Genomic DNA, 22239 nt, shown 5'->3' on the forward strand with positions numbered 1-22239 from the left:
TTGAGCCGTAAGTTTACAGCATCATATCTATGGAGTAGATTAAGGCATACAAATAAAGGGGTGTTTTTATTTTTATAAGTAACTATCATAAAAGCACTAATGCTTATTAGAGAAAATTTGGAAACTGAGACAAATGTGAAAAACAAAACAAAAACTCCTTAGTTGCCAGGAAGTTCATTTTGACCTATTACCCAACATTCAATTGTTCTGCTCATAGGTTTTGACCTTACAGAAATTCTCGCACAATTGCACAGTGAGCCATCTTAGTTGCGCGCAATGCCATCTTTCTGGCCCCGTGCTTCACTCTCTTTTCTCTCACCCCACATCCAATCCATCAGGAAATCCTGATGACTCTGCCTTCACAGTACATATCCGGAGTCCCCCTTCTTCACCATTTCCTCTGCTATCACAGGCCCAAACTATCCTCTCTCATCTCGACAGTCACAATGGCCTCCCAATTGGTCTCCCCTCCCCTGCCCTGCCCCCTGCAGCCTGCTGGCAACACAGAAGCGAAAGTGATCCCATGATGGCTCCCCCCTCACTCCTAAAAGTTACCATCCTTACTCGGACATACATGCCTCAGGCAATCTGCCTTGTCCCCCCCTTCATCGCTCTCACATCAGCTTCCACCACTCGCGCTCAAGTTCGCCCCCGTCAGCCCTCCAGCCTCACGGCTGACCCTCAGCGAAAGAGATGAGCCCCAGCCTCCCAGCCCTGCCCTTACTATGTGTCCTCTTCCTTAAACATCACACTGGACTTGCCGCTGCACTCAAAAGCCACCTTCCGCGTGAGGCCTTCCCTGCCCACCCCACTTAAAATCTAAGGCCTCTCACCCCAGCATTTCATAGTTCCTGTCCCTGATGAATCTTTCCTGCTTAGCACTCATCACTGCTCAGCAGGGTTTACTTGGCTGTCTTCTCCATCCTCCACCCCAGAATATAAACTCCAGAGGGGCAGGGACATTGTTTTGTTCACTGCTGTATCCTCAGCCCTGAGAACGGTGACCAGCAAATGGCATATACTCAATAAATATTTGTTAAATGACTATGACATATGTAACAAATATGAGTACATTTGTTAAATAACTGCAAACCTTTTTACCAGGCAAACATTAAAAAGAACCCAGATGTCAGGAGGGAATTGGTTAAATATAACTGTATTTCATATATTAGAATACCAGATAGCCATCCAAAAGAAGGAGGTGGACCCACATATTTAACGTGGAACGATGTCCAATGAAAAAAGCAAGTTGCAAAGCAAGATGTAGTTATGTGCTATTTTTGGCAGTCAATCAATCAATCAAACTGTTCCCAAATTCAGCCTTCTTGCTCTTGTAACAGTTTGAGCATCTCGGAATTTCCCAAGAACACTTGAAATTTCCTCACTCTCTTCCCAGGCAAGAAATACGAGAGTAGCCCCCCTTCCTGAGACTCCTGCTCCTGTCAGCCTGGGCACACAGTCGCACAGGCCTGGGGGCTCCCCACCAATCTCTAAAACTCTGGGTATCAGTCTTCTGCCTCACCTAATACTAGCTTCCTTCCTGCCAAGCTACCGTTTTTTTCAGCTGTCAAATCACAATTTGATATAATTTTTTCCAAGAAAACTTCATAGTGACCACAGGTAAAACTTCAGAACAATGCCAACCCCCCATCTCAAAATCTACATACAGTATGGCAGCATCTTACAGCTTTTTGTCCAAGAATGTTAGACAATTAATTCTAATAAAATATCCTGACAATTTTAATGACTTACAGGAAGCCAATGAGAACTATTTGCTTTTTTATGTACTTTAAACACAGCTCTTAGTTCTTAAGTTGTAAATATGTTACTGCACACTATTACATTTAATATTAAAATCTCCCAGAATATTTAGAAAGCAAAATGTAGCCAAATGCTGTGCTGTTGTGACATGAAATTACCACTAGAGGGCAGAGTTTAACAGCAAACGATTCCAACACTGAAAAGCCTCGCCTCCCATTTTGGGGCTGAAGAGTGGTTCTGGGCCCCCATAGCTGATAACAAGATCTCCTGAGGAACTGATAGGCCTGAGCCATAAAGGTTGCCAGAACTACACTTTTTAAAGGTGTACATCTGTGACGTGTATTTAAGGTGACAACAGTGACCCCACAGATTTTATCCTACACCTGGTTGGCAAGAGAAGGTAGACTGAGGTTAGATGTGGGAACCTCCTTGCTGTCATGAAATAAAATCACAGAAGAATTTCTGGAAAATTTTTAGAGATGTGAGTGTTACTTCCTCTGGGAAACTTAAAGATCATTGGAACCACCTCATTCCTTCTCCCGTCAATTTAAACGCCCTTTGCTTCTGGTTGTATGTGGTCGTCGGTCAGCCAGTCAGTTGCCAAATATTTATTGAGAGGACAAGAAAAGGTCCTTGCCCTCAGAATCACATTCTAATGACAAGCTGGTTGTTTTTCCAAGTAAACAAATAGAATTTGGGGCAAATGCTATGTGGATAATATACAGAATAATGAGCTAGGGACTAGGAGGCAGCTTTTAGGGGGGTCAAGGAAGGTCTCCAGAGGCAGTAAAATCTGAGTTAAGACGGACCAGCCACAGAGAGGACTAAGGTGATAGCGACTAAACTAGTATTTAGTAACTAAACTAGTCACTGAGTGCGATCTACGCATCAGGCACCGTACGAACAACTTCACGTGTATTAACTGACTTAATCCCTACTTTCTCTGATTTATTGAGCTCCAGAGAATTTAAAAAATGTGCCCAACGTCACAGAACCAAGAAACAGCTAAGATGGGGCTTTGCATCTGCATTAGTTTCCCAGGGCTGCTGTAACAAATTACCATAAACTTGGTGGCTTTCAAATAGAAATTCGTTCTCCCACAGTTCTGGAGGCTAGGAGTCCAACAAGGTGTCGGCAGGGCCACGCTCTCTCTCAAGGCTTAGGGGAGAGTCTTTCCTTGCCTCCTCCTAGCTTGTGCTGGTGGCTGGCAATCCTCGGTGTCCCTTGCCTTGTGCACACATCAAGCCCAATCTCCACCTCCGTCATCACATGGCATTCTCTCTGTGTGTCTGTGTCTCTGTGTCTAAATGCCTCTTCCTATAAGGGCACCAGTCACTGGATTAGGGCCCACCCTGAGGCATATGACCTCATCTTAATGTGATCATATCTGCAAAGATCCTATTTCCAAATAAGGTCACATACACAGGTGCTAGGAGTTAAGACTTCAACATATCTTTTGGGGTGACACAATTCAACCCACAACAGCATCCCAGCACCCACTTCAAATCACTCAGCTGTTCTACCTCAAAAGAACCTTCCAGGCGGAGGGAAAGGCAAAGACCCAGGGGCAGTAGGAAAAGTCAGCATGGAGGAATACAATGACTAAGGTGCATGCCAGGAGGTGAGGTTAGAGGTAGACAGGCCCCAGGGGGAGGACTCTGAAGTCCAATTATAAAGCTGAGTCTGTTCAGAAGCCACAGCTTTAATTCTCCCTTGCAGGCTAGTTTTCCAGCCTCTTCACCATCTCTCATACTGTCTGGGATCTCGGAAGAAGCCTCTTCTTTCAGCTAGCAATGAAGCCTCAGCACAGAAACGAATGTGAACCTGGCCTTATTTCATTCCGGCTGGATCAGGCTCCTTCAAGCACCTCCAGAGGGTAGCTCCAGGGTTTGATCTTGATTCAAACCATCAAATTCAGGAGGCCCAGGAAGAATTCACTTCTGACTTGGAACACCAAGAAAATTCATCTCAGGCTACATGAGTAGAGCAACACCTGGCCTGAGGAGTTATTCAGACATGCCCCAGGCAAGAGCAGTCAGGATTCAAGCTTTTGTGCTGTCCCCACACATCTGTTCATCCAGCGGAACTGAAGATGCCAGACATGACGGGCCCAGTGGAGAGATGCTGCTCACAGTGGACAGGTCTACCCCACGAGATGCTGAGATGCATCCAAACTGTGCAGTGTTGCAACAGCATCGTCTCTGTGATGGTACAAGATCACACAGCTTGCACAAGGACTCACTGCTGTGTCATCAAGCAAGATAAAGGTGATGACAGTGATGCAAGGTTGCATCACAGAAGTGTCAGCATGAAAAGGTGGAATTTTTGTTGAAAGCCTACTATATATTATTGGGAGGCAAAAACAAGGACAGTGTACATACATACAGTCTAGAGCAGGGATCGGCAAACCTTTTCTGTAAAAGGCCAAATAGTAAATATTTCAGGCTTTGCTGCCCACCCATTCTGTCACAACCACTCAACTCCACCATTATAGTGCCAAAGCAACAATATGTAAATGAATGGGTGTGGCTGTGTTTCAATAAAACTTTATTTATGCACATAGAAATTTGAATTTTATAATTTTCACATTCTTCTTTTGTTTTTTTTAAAAAACCATTTAAAAAACATGAAATCCATTTTTGGCTTGTGGGCCATACGATAACAGGTGGAAGGCTAGATTTGTTCTTGGGCTCTAGTTTGCTGACCCCCCCAGTCGAATGATATCCCGAAATGCTTATGAATTAACTAAATGTCACTGCAGTAACAAGGTCTCCAATCAGAAAACTCCCTTCCTCCCCTTAAAATAGTTACTTGCTGCTGGCAAGATGCCAGGTACTCCTGAACTCTGTAATCACCCCTGGCTGCCTCCCCCTCACCTCCTCCATTTAAGCCCTGCCAGGAACTGTCAACTCACCTAATAAAATGGCTCTTAATTCTATCTCCAAAATGCCTCTAGTACTGGCCCTGACTTTCCATTCCTTCTGCCACTATCTCAGGTTGGGCTCTTGATGACACTTTCCTCCCACCCGCCTGCCTCCACTGAACAATTACTAACACATGGTGTATGCTCAAAACTGTCGGTTGAATGAGCCAATACTGTAAAATATCCACCAGCTCAGCACTTTCTCCATCTGATCAGCAGTTTGACCTAGCCCATCTCCCAAAAACTTCCTCTACCGAGGGAGTAGCACTTAAAGGCTAAAATGTGATCAAGTTTAGCTTGCCTTTTTTTTTTTGATAGGGAAGATTCACCCTGAGCTAACATCTGTTGCCAATCTTCCTCTTTTTTCACTTGAGGAAGATTAGCCCTGAGCTAACATTCATGCCAATCTTCCTTTACTTTGTACATGGGATGCCTCCACAGCATGGCTGATGAGTGGAGTAGGTCCATACCTGGGATCCGAACCCAGGAACCTGGGCCAGCTAAGCCAAGAGTGCAGAACCTTAACCACTCGGCCCCGGGGCCAGCCCCTAGCTTGCTTTTTTAAGGTCAGGCTCACTGAGGTATAGTTTGCACACTGTAAAAGTCATCCTTTTTAGCACAGTTCTATGAGCTTGGAAACAACCACAATCAACGTATTTCTATCATCTCCCAAAGTTCCTTCATTCCCCTTTGCAGTGATCTCTCCCCCTACCTCTTTTTGACCACTGACCTGTTTTCCATCATTGTAAGTTTTTATTTGTATCCAACAGTCCATTCCTTGTTAAGGCTCAATGGCGTGCCAGTGTCTGGACGGACTACCATTTAACCATTCACCAACTGAAGGACATTTGACTTGTTTCCAGTTTTTGTCAATACTAATATCATTCACATTCAGATTTTTAACATTCACAGACAGATTTTTAAACAGACACGTTTTCATGATAAGGTTTTACTCTGTATAAATGGCCACATTGTCCTGGACCTGTAGGATAAGATTCTGTTGAATGAGGGACGGTTCTCCATTCCTATTCTTCCATCTTCCCACTCTGCCTCAGCAATTTTCTTAAACTGTAGTAACGTTAAACTTCCCAAGAATATTTGCAAGGACTGTTTTGGGCAGAGTGGCAGAAGCTGGAGGAGCCCTCTTTCGTCCCTCTGAATGTGAGCCCGGCGCTGTACCCCACTGGCTGCTGGCAGCGTCTCGTCCTCTGGTCCCGCAGGGGCCAGCGCTGGCTCTGTGGATGTGCACACTCAGGCAAAAACCTGCACAGCCAGCCAATCGGGCCATTATTTGGTTCACATAACTTGTTAAAATCTCACGGAATGTACAGCCTGCCATTGTTTTTCTAAGTCCCTTTCACGACTTTGTTCGCTGGCTAATTCAGAGCAGACTGGCCTGTTTTCTCTGCTGGAAGAAAAGACTTTCCTCAAAAACAGCTATTTAACCGTGACCATGGCTGCGGCCATCTTGAGCACAAAGGGGGAGCTGCAGGCAGGCTGGCCGCCCCCCCCTGCCCCCAGCCCTCCCCCAGCCGGGGCCCTTATTCTTGGCGCTGGAATTCGCATAATTACTCCTCTTTTAATCTGTGGGGTGACCTAATGTAGTCCCAGCCGACTGCAGGAAACAGCCTTGCTGAGATCTGAGCCTTGGGCAGTCTGTCATTCTGTGAGACCCTCTCAGAAAGAGCGGTTTTGAAGCCTTAGCCCCATAAAGCACCGGTTTCTAAGTGGCTCTGGGCTCTTGAGCAGCTCATGCGCACTCTGGAGGGAGAAGTCCAGGGGGCCGGTCCCCCCTCAGGATAACAGGCTCCAGTCCTGTTCCTTCTTCTCCTAACCCACAAAGCGAGCTCAGAAACTGCAAATCATTTTATAAAAGCTCACACAAGTGGTTCTAGCAAGAATCCACCACGGCTGACTACAAAAGAAAGGATATTTGTTCACTAGGAAGCCAGCCAGGAACAAAAGGCTGCATTCCGGCTCCACACTTGCTAACTGCCGTCGCCTGGAGAGCAGGCCTTTGTCCCCAGGCCGGCGTGGGGCTGTTTACAGCCTGGCCATGAAAAACGGGCTTGCCTACATCTCAGCTAATTTGAAAAAACAGTCATCCCAATTTTTTTTCCTACTTTGTTATATTTTCCGATTTATCTTTCTTAAGGAGAACTTATTTTAAAATGAAAAATCTATAACATTTCTTCAAAAAGAAAAATCACCCTGCTCTGCCCTAGCCAATAACCTCCTCCCCTAAAAAATATACTTTTAAAGCACTCCCCAAAAAGGGACTCTTTATTAAAATGACTGTAAGGTTTGTGTGTAAAGAAGCTAGAAAGAATTAGAATCTTCAGTCTAAAAGGAAGATAGGTACAAAAGGGAAGGAGATAGGAAATAACATAAATTTATAAAATCTAGTGTTTGTGTTGGGGGGCAACTCCTGAAGCTTAGAGATGTAGCTACAGGAAAAAAAATGAAAAGAATGATAAAGAGTGAAAATGAAAGTAGGTCTCATGGGTTCAAGAAGGGTTACAAAAGTGAAAGCACAACAGATCACAACAGCACATGCAGGAGTGTTGGGGTAAATCTCCAGTCTTTCCAGGTACTATGATGAATGAGCAGTTATCATCTGGCACATCCTGGGTCTTAATGTCTGAGACACAACATGAAATGCCACCCTTGTTCCAATCTATATGGCAATTTCATGGTCAAGAGTGATCGATTCATTAGGAAACATTTCCCACTTGTTAAAAAACCTTCCCCTCCAGCCTATCACAGGCACAGAGGATCCTAAAAATGTTAAACTGGAAAGGAAGTTGGACTACCCCAGTGTCCAGTTGTGGGGAAGATGGAACCCATAGAGAGACGGTGGGAAGTCCAAGGTCACACTTCTAATTGGAACAGAGAAGACTCAGCTCCCCTCCCTGGGGATTCTTAGGGGTTGTGTAACTTGGAGTCTCCTATTGGAATGCCTGGGAAGGTTAACACCCTGAGCTATTACCAGTTATTCACATCTTAGTACACTTATTTTATCAAATGTTCTAAGCAGTTCTCTGACACAGGTCTAAGAAACTGGACACAGTGTAAATACGTTTTAATGGGGGTAAAAAAATATGGCAAAAACCAAATGTGGGCAGTAAGCAGGTACAGCAGCCCAGAAGGTAAACTCTAGTGCACGATTTTGCCTAGGGCTATTTCCTCTAAATGCTATTTCCTCTGTTTTATTTTTTAATTTTTTTTGGTTTTATCTAGGGTAAGGTATGCTAGGTACGCAGAGGAAAATTACAGAGCTGTCACCACTAAGAAAGTCACTAACGACTAAAGAGCAGGAGGACGGTGGAGCCACTGGGATTCTGCTCTCCAACCTGGAAGAAGTGGTTCCTTTCAGATACAGTAGAAGAGAATCAATTATATTTGATTATGGAAAAGGACTTCATGATTATACAAAACAGTTATAATCAGACTTTCAAGATGATCACATTTTGAGCTACCGTGGGAAGAAAAAATACGGGGAGAGGAGAAGGCTAGGAAAACAAAGAAAAAGAAAAAACAAAACTCCCCTCTCTAATAGTCAGAATTTAAGAGACAGAAACAGTGGAGAATGAGATTCCAAAATCCCTGGGCTACTTCGGATCTGCTCTAATTTTCTCATCACATCCAAACATGGAATTCGGCCGGTAGGGTCTAGGTGCTGTTGGGAGGCCCCAGCAGGAGGTGAGCCTGCTGGAGGAGGTAAAAGAACCGCCAAACAGCCCTGAGGCTTCCCAGCGTGCACCTTTCCCTCCATTCCATGCACAGAGGAGCTACTCGTAGCCTAGCAACCGCGCACCGGGTCCCCTTTCATACCGTATTACTGTGCTGCAATGCAAGCTGCAGGACATGGAGTAGAAACTGGACAGAAGGGAATTTTGTATTCATTCCCCACCCAGCTCTCTCCTGCCACAACACTGCAATCCTATCATGGCACTATTTAAGGCATCAGCCTCAAGGGAGGGGAGAGAGTGCCTCCTCTCCCCCAGACCCAAGGAGGTGGGAGGTGGTCCCAGACCTCTCTCTTACATCTGGGTCCTGGGAAAAACAGGGGAGGATGGTTAGAAAGTCTCTGATGGGAAGGAGAGCAGCATTTGAAAACACAGGGAGAGATCTGGGACTGGAGCTCCCCACAGGATGAGAGCTGGGGTCTACTGGCCACACCTGTGTGCTTCCAACACTGAGAGGAGATTGTCAGTGTTCAAACTGACCCCTATTCTGAGGTCACACAAGTCCCTAAAAGTTTAGTATCTTGATGCTTGTTTTTCAGGTTGGTAAGTCTGACTGTACCAGAAGGGCCCTACATGATGCAACATAGTTTCACAGAATCTCTACTTTTCTCCATGCCCAAGAGGCAATAAGTGTACAAGGGGATCGTAGGGAAGAAACAGCTCAAAGTCAGGGAGGCCAAACTGCATCCCAGTTTATCTACAACTCTCACCCACCTCGATTATCTTCAGCCACCCTCCAGTCACTAAGCACCAGCTGGCACTGATTTACAAGGCCTTCTTGGCAGCGTCTCATCAGTCAGGCTCGAGAGGGCAGCTAAGTCTGAGAAATGCTAGGATGGGCCTGTGCTGGCCCAAGAAGACTGACACGTGGGTCCATTCAGATCTTGAGGTGAAAGGCCTCTATGAACGTGCTTTCAGAGCTTTAGTGCCCATGGAAGCAAATGGAAATACCCCACATTCACCCAACAAATCCCCAAGCCATCCCCCCAAACCAAGAGCAAAGGGAGAAAGGAAAAAAAATAAGTGATGCATCCAGGAGGAACACAGAAACTTCATTTATAAAGCTCTGACTAGATTCAGAGAAGGTTAGGAGCAAAGAGCAACCTTCAGGGCACACCAAGTCCTTGAAAAGGAGTACCCCTTGAGCCACCAAGAGCAGGTCCATCATAGCTCACCGCTGGGCAAGGCAGGGAGAGCCCAGCTAGACAGAAGCCACTGATGACCCCAGTAGCTCTTCCTAGTCAACAGGACTCAACTCACAATGACTGATATTCCTGAATGAGATGCAATAGCTTAGATAATAGTAAAACAGGTCATTCCAAAAGAATAGCATTCCAAAAGCTAAGTTCAGCGTTAGAATTCATCATTGGATTATCTTAAAAGGTTTGGACTTTTGTAAAAGAGAAAGCTAGTTATTGGAGTAAGGGAAGGGGGTGTGCACAGCCTGAGTGCACCTACAGTGGGAGACAGCCAATTCCTGAATCCTGGCACGCAGTGAGTTTTAAGGGGCTGCTGTGATTTACACATTACATAATTCTAAGGCACATTTTTTATGTTATGTTCAAGTCAAATCATAGTCTCTGTGAATAGTGTCCCCTATTCTTTTGCAGTGCACAACCTGCACAAAGCATGTGTGAAGCATCCAGGAGGGATGCAGACATCACTTGTAAAGTCCTGACCACATTCGGACGTGGCATGGTTTGTTGGTTTAGGATTACAAATTCGCTTCAGTGAAACTACAGTTCAGACACAGCCTGGGTCTAAGAGAGGGAAAAAATAATAGTCACCTCCATTCCAGCAAACTTTACTATGACTGCCTCAAGCGACCAAGCAATTCCACTAGACTTTCTCCTCTCCCATCCATCCTCTGGTCTAACGAGGCAAGAAATGCCCAAAATGGGGCAGGCACAGGGACACAAAATAGCAACAGGCCTAAATATTCCTAAACTAGGATGCTGCCCTCGGAATAATGAAGACGGAATGCGGCTCCTTGTAGGCAAGCACCTTCAATCCTAAGTTGTGCCACAATTTCTCCTAACAGTTAATAAGATATGTTGTCATAAATCCAAGAAACTGAGTGTGAGATATCAGAATTCTCTTTCTGTAGTAGGTACCGGATTTAATTACAATTCTCAAAAATAAAATAAAGCAAACACATACATCCGAAAAATGGGGGGCAGAGGGAAGAAGTGAAAAGCATCTTTTCTTTCTGCTCAGAGGGAAACACTGCTTAGAAGTGTTGAATATTTAGCAGCACTGAGCGTCAGCCCCACTAGAAGGCCGCGTATTACCACAGCTCATGGTTCCACGTTAGCCCCTGAACTAGAGGGTGGCTGCTGGGGAGGAAAGGACAGCTCAGCAAACCTCAGGGAGCCTGTGGTCCCCCACTGAGGATAAACACAGGCTCACAATGCCTCATCTACCATTCCAAACTCCAACAAAACCCTGAAAACGGAAATTTTTAAAATAACTCATTTGGCAGCAAAACAAACCCGACCTCACTTGGTGGCAAAACGTGACCTGAACTATATGAAATCATTTCTAGTTTATTTATCCCACTTAGTGTGAATATTCTTACATTTCACTGCTGAAATAATGAGTCTGAGTATGGGGTGCTGGCCCTAGACCTATCTGGGGGTGTTATATATATGTATCTATTACCTTTCTAAAAAAGTTCTGAATTTTAAAACACATCTGGCTCCAGGGGTTTCAGATAAGGGGGAAAAAGACTGTAGACCTAGAATAGGGTGACATAAGACCCCTATAAAGGTTACCTAAGGCCGAAGAGAGTCAAATTACCTCCTAGCTGTTTCAATCTAAACAGGTTCCTACACAAGCCAGACTGAGGCATTATTCGGCAAGACTGTGTTAGAAATGGGAAATCTATTACACAGAGCTCCTGTTACATGTTAAATTTCCTACCTTCACATATTCCAGAGTCGGGTCCAGAAGATGCTGATCCCTGAAAAGAGAAAATATAAATATGAGAACAATTGGAAACAATGCATGCTTACACTGAGTAAAATGTATTCAACAGTATTTCACCCTACTCGTTCAGATTATCAAGATGGGCCCTCCTCCCAGACAATACTCACAGCAGACAGATTAAGAAGCTAGAACAGACACAGATTCCTTTCATGATGTGTGTTGAGTGGGGTCGGGGGTAGGATGCCACCATGACCTCAGTCTAGAAGCTCCACACGCTTTCCAGTCCAATTCCAGCTCCAAATGTTAGACTATTTATATGTGTTAATTCTAGATTCACTCGAGCATAAAAATTAGCCTAAGAGGCTGAAGTGAAGAGCTCCGAGGAGCAAGCCAGGACTAGGCGCCCCAACGAGCAGCACTTTGCACCAGGCAGCTGTGTCCTGCCCACTTTGACAGAAAATGGAGGTTCAGGAGGGCAGAGCGGCTGCCCAGGGTCACCCAGCGCCAGGGAGAGCGAGAGAATGGACTCTTGAACCCAGCTCTGCTTCTCAATCCCGTCTTCCAATTCTTTATCGCTCGCTCCATTACCCACCCACTGGTGTCAGGCTGAGCAATTCATCCTAATCTTCTTTGGTGTCCAGTGTTTCTTCTCTCCCCAGCTAATGTCCGCTCATGTCTATCATAATAATACATTAGGATTCACCATACAATTAAAAGTCAACAGCAGCGAGCGGCATTGAGGAGGCAGACATTATAGAAAGTGGAAGAGGAGCTAAGGCAAAGGAGAGGAGGGGGAGACATGAAAGCTGATGTTTTCAGTGCTTGCAGAGTTATAGCGAAGCACCTGCCTTGACAGAGGATGTGAAAAGACAGCTGCCTTCAGAGACTTAAACTTCAAAAAATCAACACATCCCCCACAGAGATGAGATGATTTTTTAAAGGACAGAATGGCTATGAAGCCTGTAAGAGTAGTCTTCTCAAGGGTTGGGGGGTGGGGATCTTAGTATATTTACTGAAAGAATGTGTCCGTTTGAAGGCAGGGGATCCCCACCGAAAGAGTTACCTCTGAAAGGGTGAGCTCAACCCCCAAAACCCCGGGCTCGGCTGCTGCCCTGGCCACGGAGAGCCCCCGGGAGCCTGAGGCACTACTCCCCCTAACAGGAGCAGCAAGGCCACCGCCGAGCACGAGGAGTCCGACCCCCACAGCTCAGGAACACGACCAGCTTGTGGTGAGATGGATTCAACCCCCAAAGCCATTCTGGGACTGGTCTGACTGCCCATTTAGGGCCGCACACGGCGCACGCGCAGAGGCAGGCTGGCGTCGAGGCGCTCCTCTCCGTGCAAACAGATTAGGTTCTGAAATGAGTCCGTTTGTGGGGCCAAAGGATCTGAGAAGAGCTTAAGCTAGCAGGCCCTGGGTGCATTCCCATCAAAGCGGGGTATAATCAGTTTTTCAAAGTCTTAAAACCAGGCATACTTTCTGCCTTCAAGCTGGTGTGCGTTTATTAGGCATCTTTTCCCAAAGCGGCCGAGTCTGTCTGATCTGCCTGGTACCACCTCCCCGCCCCACACTCTGGACATCGTTTTGATGTCATCAGGCTTTGCATCCGTGGAACCACCCGGCGAGTGACTAAAAACTTCGTCAGCAACACTTTGGCTGTGCTGCCTTTTAAGTTCTCAAACCGCTAGTTTTCTGCTGAATTAACATTTTAGGCATCCAGTCTTATGCTAATCATTTGGCCCAGAGGTCTGGCCCTGGGAGTGCTGTTTCTCATCTTCTTCAAATTTCTATCTTTATGTACATTATATACATTCATGTCAATGCATGAACAAACACTGTAGGTGTGTCCTGTGAAATCAATGGCTTTCAAGTGTTTCTGGTCTCAGGATCTCTTTAGTCTAAATTATGGAGGACCCCAAAGAGCTTTTGTTCATGTGGGTTACATCTGCTGACAATTGATAACAGAAATTAAAACCAAGAAAGTTTCAAAATTTTTATTAATTCGTATTTTAAAAATAAACCCATTATCTGTTTACATAAATAACATTTTTGTTAAAAAATAGATTTTTTCATAGCAAATTTAGTAATGAGAAGAGTGACATTGTCTTACATTTTTCCAAATCTTTTTAATGTCTGGCTTAGTAGAAGACAGCTGAATTCTCATATCTGCTTCTGCATTCAATATGTTGTGGATATGTCTTGGTTGAAATAAATGAAGAAAATCCATCCTCACACAGATATGTAACTGGAAGCGAGGGGTATTTTAATAGACTTTTCAGATAATTATGGATATTCTTCTTTGATATCATACCAAAACTCGACAAATGGTAGTTTGTCTTAGTTGTAATGTAGACTCTGAAACTCTCTCTTACTCTTTTGCATCTGTCTTGCGCTTTGAATGGACCTTTTGTCCATGTGTGATTCTGTAACCACTATTCTAGAAAATACTAGTTCACTGAGTTATGCAGATCTTTCAAATTTTGACCCACTTCATTATAATATAAAAAAAGAAACATTTGTTAATATCATCATTGATCTCATCATAAGTTATTAAGTATCGGGAAGAGTCAAGCTCATGGTGTTGGATACAAGTTTTCCAGAATTCTAATTTCCACTTGAAAGCTTTTATTTTTTCATTGGCAGCTAACACTGTCAAATATTTTCCTCCAATTTCATTTCATTCATTTTGGGGAAAATATCTGCCAAATACCAAGACTATATAGTCATGACTTGCAATTTTAACTGTCTTTTTTTTAGGTGCTCAAATGTCATTCTTTTAGAAAATTCTTTTTAGAATTTTGTCCAGGATCTGCTCTTCTCACCAGATTTAGCTAAAATTCCTTTCTTTTCACCTTTGGGAGCTGAAATGTTCCTCTTTCCCTTTCTCTAGAGACGTACCTGGGTACTCTCTGCTGGTTCTCTCAGGCTAGCCCCTCAAACTCTCTTGGGAAAGGGGTGGGACAACCAACATGGACCAGGCCAGGCGCTGTGCCTGGCTGGTTCCCAAGGTTGCACTGGCTACAATTAGGGTCCTCACCTCAAGATGGGATCACCTCAAGGCGGGGTGGCCTGTGTGCTCCCCACCACCTGCTCTCCAGCCCAGAGACTTGGCATCTAGGAGCCTGGGGTGTTCTCCCAAATGCTGCCCCCCAACCTTGGATGAACTCCCTGTTTGATCCTCCATCACACACCCTTCTCTTGGCAGAAGAGAAGGAAACCAGGAGGCGCTGGTTAGGAATACAGCTGAAGTCCCCTCTGGAGCCTGTCCCCTGGTGAATTCTGCTAAGGGAGCCTTGTTCAGTCTGTTAGAGAGCAGAGGGGGTCTGAGCGTTCTACAGTTCCAGTTCAGCGCTCCAGGGGGTGCCTGATGGACCCTTGTGTTCTCCTCATCCTTTTTAGCGAGGCAAGGGAGGGAATACAAAGAGAGTATAACAAACCCGAGTGAGTGTGCTACCAATCTGAAAGCTTTAAAAATCATTGTCTTGAACCAAACTAAAAATTATATTTAAATGCAGAAGTGCCGTGTCTCCTTTCTCAGCCAGCCACCCGCCCCCAGCTAACCAGAAGGAAGACATGAGCTAAAAAACAGCAGTTGGCCCTGGAGTCCCAGCCTCTAATTTGAAATAGAATATCCAATTATTCACACAAGACTTTGCAGCAAACACTCCTCAAACCACAGATTTTTATTCTCCAACAGAGATCACTAGAAAACAAACAGAAGAACTTGGCAATACAAATGAGAAGTCTTTTAAAAATAATTTTTTTTTTTGCTTATGCCAATTATGAATCCCCACCCATGTGAATCCGTGATGTTGTGCGCGTCTCTCTTTACAACTGGAGAGTCTGGCAGGCGCCCACAGCCCCTCTGTCAGCATCCGGCCTTGCGTGCACGGTCCACAGACCACGGGAAAGCAGCAGGATGAAACTGGACTCTCCTGTTATTTTGTTCTTAAGTTTATTAAGTTTTGAATAACATCACTGTGTTTACTCCAGTTAAATCATTCTTTCCAGTGTCCCACTTTCTTAAGTGCATACCGAGGTATGTCTAGTTGGGAGTCACAGAAATGGTATATTCACTATTTTACTTTGTTTCTCATCAGTAATCAGGTTAATAATTTCCTCCCTCTTAAAAGGACACTTGATCAGCAAGTGTTTGCTATTTTGAGTTAAGAGGTTCTCCATCTTGAATACACAAGCAAAATTTCACTAATAGATCCTTTCTGAGTGGTTGGAATACAGATGGGGAAGGAAGTACCCTATGTCTGTCTTAAATTGTAGAACGTTTTAAATGAATGAATGCTTACTTCTTTACATATTATAGAATAAATTAATGGCTAACAGTGTTGTCAAACAAATATCCTTTTGGATATAACATAAAGAGGAATCATTTATAAGAAGATGATTCTCTCATACAATGGAGGGATGTGAGAAACTAGATCCAATGATTCCAGACTGAGCAGGATAAAAGCTCCCCTTAAACTGCATGCACACGAGTAATTTGCACAGTTGGCACATGTCTTTTGTGCACGTGGCATGGTGTTTGCATTCCTGTTCATTGTATTGTGTATTCATTTATATGTGGTCTCTTCCTCTGCAAGGTGAACAACCCAAGGGTAGTGACGTGTAGCTCCCACAGCTCTTCCATTCCTCCCACAAACCTTATCAAGCATCTACAATACACTATGTAGGAGGCCAGACAATGGAAATACAGGAAGCAAAGACAAAGGCCCTGTTCCCAGAGAGGTTGCAGGCAAGTGGGGGAAACAGATCAACAAACCCAGCACAACTCAAGTTAGTGAGAGAGTGCCAGTGGGAGGGAAACACCATGGAGGGCCTTACAGGCAACATCTGAGCTAAGGTTTGAGGGCTGAGTAGGGACCTAACCCAGTGAAGAAGCTGTGGGCTAGGTGGTGATGAGAAATGCCCAGGCAATGAGAGGAGCATGTGCAAACACATGGGGGCATGAGACAATACAGTACATTGGGGGATCATAGGTGTTCAGGAGTTCATTCCCCTCTAGACCAGGCCACCATCATCTCTTACCTGGACCCCTGCCATACCCTCCCAGCACCACAATCTCCACACGGCAGCCAGAGTGATCCTTACTCAGATCACTCTGCTCAAAATCCTCTAACAGCTCTCATCCAATCAAAACAAAATACTGACATCCTCACCGTGGCCTTCAAGACCATGGCAGGCGTAATCCCAGCAGCTCTCCAACCTCACTGTGGTGGGCAGAATTCTAAAGGTGCCCCCTCCCGAGATTCCCATCCCCTGGTGAGTTAGTCAAACACTAATGTAGGTACTGCTATGAAGGGAGTTTGCAGATGTCGTTAAAGTCCCAAGTCAGCCAATATTAAGATACGGCAGGGCTGGCCCCGTGGCCGAGTAGTTAAGTTCGCATGCTCTGCTGCAGGTGGCCCAGTGTTTCGTTGGTTCGAATCCTGGGCGCAGACATGGCACTGCTCATCAAACCACGCTGAGGCAGCGTCCCACATGCCACAACTAGAAGGACCCACAACGAAGAATATGCAACTATGTACCGGGGGTCTTTGGGGAGAAAAAGGAAAAAAATAAAATATTAAAAAAAAAAAAAAAAGATACGGCAATTATCCAAGTGGACTTGACTTAAGAGTGGGGGAGATTTGACATGAGGGATCCTGTTGCCAGTACGATGTTTCAGGAGGGGCTGTGGCAAGGCCCAAGGCACAAAACTTCAAGTGGCCTTTAGGAGACGGGAGCTGCCCCTGGCAGACAACAGGAAGTGGAGACTCAGGCCTACAATCGCAAGGAAGTGCATTCTTCCAACAACCTGAATGAGCATGGAAGCAGACGCCTCCCCAGAGCCTCAAATGAGAACGCAGCTGAGTCTGAGACCCCGCACCGAGAGCCCAGCTAAGCTATTCGGGCTTCTGCCCTATAGAAACGATGAGGTAATAAACAGGTGTTAAGTCACCACGTTTGTAGTAATTTATTACTCAGCAAAAGAACACTAATACACTCGTTGTTTATTCCAGTCATTCCATCCAAGCTACACTGAGTTTTCTTTCTGTTGCTCAGACATGCCAAGCTGGCGCCTGCCTCTGTGGCTTGACGTTTACTGTTCGGTCACCTGGAATAATCTCTCCACAGATACTCGGAGGCTCAGTCCCTCACATCATTCAGGTCCCTGAATCACATCCCCTCCTCAGAGAGGGCTTCCTTCACCGTACTCTCTAAATGAGCTCCACCACTACCCGCTACCCACTGATCTGGCTTTATTTTTTCCCCTATTATCTGATATTACATGAAATGTTTACTTGCTCATGGTCTGTCTTTCCCCTGGAATATAACCCTGCAGGAGTGGGGCTTTCTCTGCCTTATTCACCTTGGTGCCCCCAGTGCTTTGCGCACAGCAGTTGCCCAGTAACCATTTGCTGAATTAATGAATAAAAGAACAACTAACGGAAGTACGGGTGGGGTTGGGCAAGGAGGCAGCAGGAGTAGTGTGGGGTTGGGAGGTGAGGATGAAGAAGAGGCAGAGCCAGATCGTGGGCCGCTCAGATGCCACGTGAACACATTTAGACCTATCGTGAAAGCAGTGGGATTTGTTGAAGGATCTTAAGCTAGAGAATAACCAGAGATTTGTGTTTCAGAAAAGTCCCCCTGCAGCAATGTGGAAAACAGCTTCGTGGAGGGCAAGATGGAGTCAGGAAGAGCAAAGGAGAGGATGCCGGAGAGGTCTGGGTGAGAGATGATGAGACTTGGACTAGAGCAATGGAGTGGGGGACGTACAGATTTAAGAGAGTTTTAGAAGTGAGAATAGATGGATCTTGGTAAATGAGTGAACCTGGTGGGTGAAAGGGAAGAGAGAGGCAAGGACACTCACTGAATTCTTTCTAAGGGAACTAAGTAGACGGTGCCTAGCACATGGCAGAGACTCAATACATTTGTTAAGAATGAACCAGCAAACACCTTTGCCTCAAGCACCATGCTATACTAACTTTTAAGACTATCGGGGTCTGGATTAATAAAACTTCACCTCACGACCACCCATTTTCCATGGTTAGCAGTGCATGTATGCTTGCTGCCATTCAGCTACTAAATGTCTCAGATAAGCTCTCCTTCCTTCTCAACTGGTAAATAAGTTACTTTCTGGAGGATCTTTCACATCCCCCAAACTATGACCACATAAATCTTTCCCATAAAGGACAACGAAATATAACAAACATTTAAGGGATCCATTTGCACCAGCAAAAATAGTTAAGTCATGGGCCAGCCCCAGTGGCCTAGTGGTTAAGTTCAGCGCATTCTACTTTGGTGGCCCGGGTTCAGTTCCCACGCATAGACCTACACCACTCAGCATGGACCTACACCACCATGTCAGTGGCCATGCTGTGGTGGCAGCCCACATACGAAAAGAGGAAGATTGGCAACAGATGTTAGCTCAGGGCAAATCTTCCTCAGCAAAAAAAATAGTTAACTCATGAAGGAAAAACAAAGCGCTAGAACATGGTAGGTGTCAGATACCAGCCAAGAGTAACTGATTTTATATAACCTTTGGTTTTCTCCATCACCCCTACCCCAGAGAGCTGCCACTGCTTATGTCTTTCCCATGGGATGGTAAGCTCCATGAGGACAGGGGCTACGTCTGTCTTGCTCACCAATGTATATTAAGCCCTAAGAACAGGATTTGTCACATAGCCGCCAATTAATAAATAAAGGCCAGACTGGACGAATGAGAATATAAAGCACAAATAACCACCCTTATATTACATTTATACAATCCAAATAAAGCCTCAGAAAATTAGAAATTTCTACTATGAAACTTTCATTTGCTTGATATGGAAGACCAGATATTCTGAAAACTAAATAATAATTAAATTACAAATATATTTTCAAATACCTTGTGAAGTCACAAGAAAGAAGAATTCTCAAGAAACACAGACATATATACAAAACAGACATAGAAACAGAGAACAAATCAAGAACACAAAACATGAACAACAACAAGGTAAGGAGAAAGACAAGGGGGACAAGCCCTGGGTGCATAAAAGTGAGCAGCTAACCCCGATGCCCTTCATGAAGCCTGAACCATTAGAATGGATGTCACCCCTACAGAAAGAATGCGCTACAACAACAAACAACAACAACAATAACAATAAAACTCACATTCTAGCAAAGGGAACCAAGAAGGAAACCTACTGTCTCCACCACAAATTCTGATGGAAAAAACCAATGGCAGTAATAAGAGTCTCCCCTAAGAATCTATAACCACAGGTCAGCCTTCATGTTGGTTGGGATTCAAATTTATACTACCTGCTTTGACAGAGAATCTGAAACCGATAAATTCAAGTGTGTGAGTTGGTGGTGCCATTAGTAAGGGAGCCATATAAATCCTTTCTGGAGGAATGCCGCCCAGCATATCCACAAATTTGGTTAAATATAGATTTCCTTTCCAAAATAACCATATACACAGGGAAACAAGCCCCAGTGACTGAAAGTCAGCAGAAATAACAATAGATTGAGATCCTCAAAGACTTCAGATATTGGAATATCAGACACAGGCCATAAAATAATGATATATGATAATTTTTTTTTAAGAAGATGGAATCAAAAAGTGATCTAAGAATAAACAGGCAGATATAAAAATAATCTACTATAATTTCTAGGAATGAAAACTAGTTGATTAAAATATAGAACTCCATCCCAAATGTATAAGCTTTGTGGGTGTTCATTCATCACAACTGAACTCATTCCTAGAACACTTAACTGAAATGCAAGACAAAAAGACACGAGCAGCGTGACCAGTAGGCTGTCTCTCTGTTTACCTGAAGTAGTGGGGCCAAGGAGGAACAAACATTGTAGTCTTGAGATCTACTGGTTTACCATTCTTAACCAACCCATGCACCAGGCACGTTACACAATCAGGAAAGTGAACCCAACAGCCAGGAGAAAGTTTGCCCTTCACTAGCAACATCATGGCTTCAGCCCATTTGCATGTGGATATGGCCTTGGAATCCAGCATGAGGCTCCATTAACATCCCAAAATCTTGGCTGGGGAGAAGTGGGGATGGACGGATGGGAAAAGGAAGGGATAGCAACAGACTTTAAATCGACTAAAATTTTGCATCCACTGGACAATATTCCCTCATAGACCACATATTCTTTTAGGTAAGACTAACATGTGGGACAGTGTAGCATTCTCATTTTACATTTTATTAGATGGTATCCATGGTTCTTATCCCATCAGCCTCATCTCCTCACCTTGCTCCTGACACTTCCACAAATCCACACTATTTGGAATTCTCTGAACTAAGAAGCCTGGAGTCCCCATCGTCTTCCCATTCATTCCCCACTTCTTCACATTTACTCCCACCTTCTCTGACCACTCTTTCTCCTGCCCTCCCCCCTACAGAATTAATAATGTCTCCTCAGCACTTCTTTCACATGCATTATAAAACTCTACGACAACAAATAATTATAATTCAATACAGTACGTGCACTCCTGTCTATCTCCCTTACTGGACTATGAACTCACCGAGAACAGGGACCATATTTTATTTTCTTCACCTTTGTATGCCCAGAACCCAGTTGCTCAATAAATGCTGGTTTGAATGAATGAATGAGTGTGTGTGCCCATGTGTGTCCTCTCCAATGTACAGAAGATCTAGACCCAAGCCCTTCCCTCCCACCACATTCCATGGGTTCACCAAGGGAAGAATACCGTTGGAGGGAGAGAGGGAACAAGAGAGAAATGTTATTGGACTGATGGGCTTCCTCATTAAGGAGATAATTTAGCCACAGGCCCGTGACTGAACTGTGGTGGCCTCAGACAGAACTCCCTCACTGCTGTCAGGGCAGTGCCTGGCTCCCCAGCCCCACTGAGACCAGCTGTTTTCAAAGTGGCACTGAGAAGCTGGCTGCTCCTGCTGAATATGAATCTCTCTGGAGATTGAAATGCTGGGAAGGAAGTTAATCAGGGAGAAAACCAAGAGGACAGAGAGTGTACCACAGGGCCATTTCCATCTGTTTATGGGAAAATAAGAAATGGACCCTTAAAACAGGGCTGGCCTTGTGAGTGGAGAAATGACATTTCTTGGAAAAATATCAGCTAGTGTGTAGTTAGATGGACAGGTTCTTTACTGATACTGGGAATCACATTCAAGTCCCAATAAAGGGTTACTTTCTGGCTCTAGGCAGGGTCATATTATGTGTATAGCCTTTGCTAATTTAAAAAGGGCTGTAGCTTTAAAAACAGAATTATAACATCTGTAGATGTATTCCTAAGAAAATATATTTTGTTTCATCACCTTGCAAAACAAATGAGGAGAGATTCACTCTCCCACATTTCAGAATATATTTATTGACCTTACTGGTTAAAGGAGGCTCCACCAGTAGTTGACAGGACTAAGGCTGGTGCTTCTTTTGCATTCTCCTCCCAGGGTTAACACATGACATGAGAAGCTCCTTTTCACTAACACAAAGAACCTGGGGGATATGCCTTAATGATTAAACCAACAGATCTGCCTTAGAGCCAGGAGTGGTCTAGACAGAAGCTCACTGCTCTGCTGTGGGGAGATCCATCTTCCATTTCAGTGTCTAGAGCTAAAAACCATTCACCAGACACGATCTGGGCAGCCAAGGGTGACCACTTCCCTTGGTCTGATCATTAAACTTCAATTAATGCTCCTACAATCACGTTAGCTTCTTTGACAACCATAGCACACTGATGACTCATTCTGAAGCTGCACTTACCTAAATCCTGGAGTATTTTTTCACAGGTGGCCATTAAGCCAAACCCCACACTTTTACTTTGTTTTTGGACTCCAGTGCAAGTCTTTGTCTCTCCCTGTAGTCTTTCCAGTTAGATTTGGTCTGTTGTTTCAAAATGCCAA

The 22239-nt window shown here is 44.6% G+C and overlaps 1 protein-coding gene across 7 annotated transcripts in view; it reads right to left on the bottom strand.

The window, feature by feature from the left end:
* The window catches only part of BCAR3 (BCAR3 adaptor protein, NSP family member), a 189776-nt gene that overhangs the window by 63740 nt on the left and 103797 nt on the right, over positions 1-22239 (bottom strand). For all 7 annotated transcript variants that reach the window (XM_044749209.2, XM_070486856.1, XM_070486852.1 and 4 more), the window contains exon 3: positions 11356-11395. In XM_044749209.2, coding sequence (XP_044605144.1) covers positions 11356-11395 — 40 coding nt within the window. The remainder of the gene's footprint in view (positions 1-11355; positions 11396-22239) is intronic.

Source organism: Equus asinus, chromosome 16 (genome assembly GCF_041296235.1).
Source record: "Equus asinus isolate D_3611 breed Donkey chromosome 16, EquAss-T2T_v2, whole genome shotgun sequence".
NCBI lineage: Eukaryota > Metazoa > Chordata > Mammalia > Perissodactyla > Equidae > Equus > Equus asinus.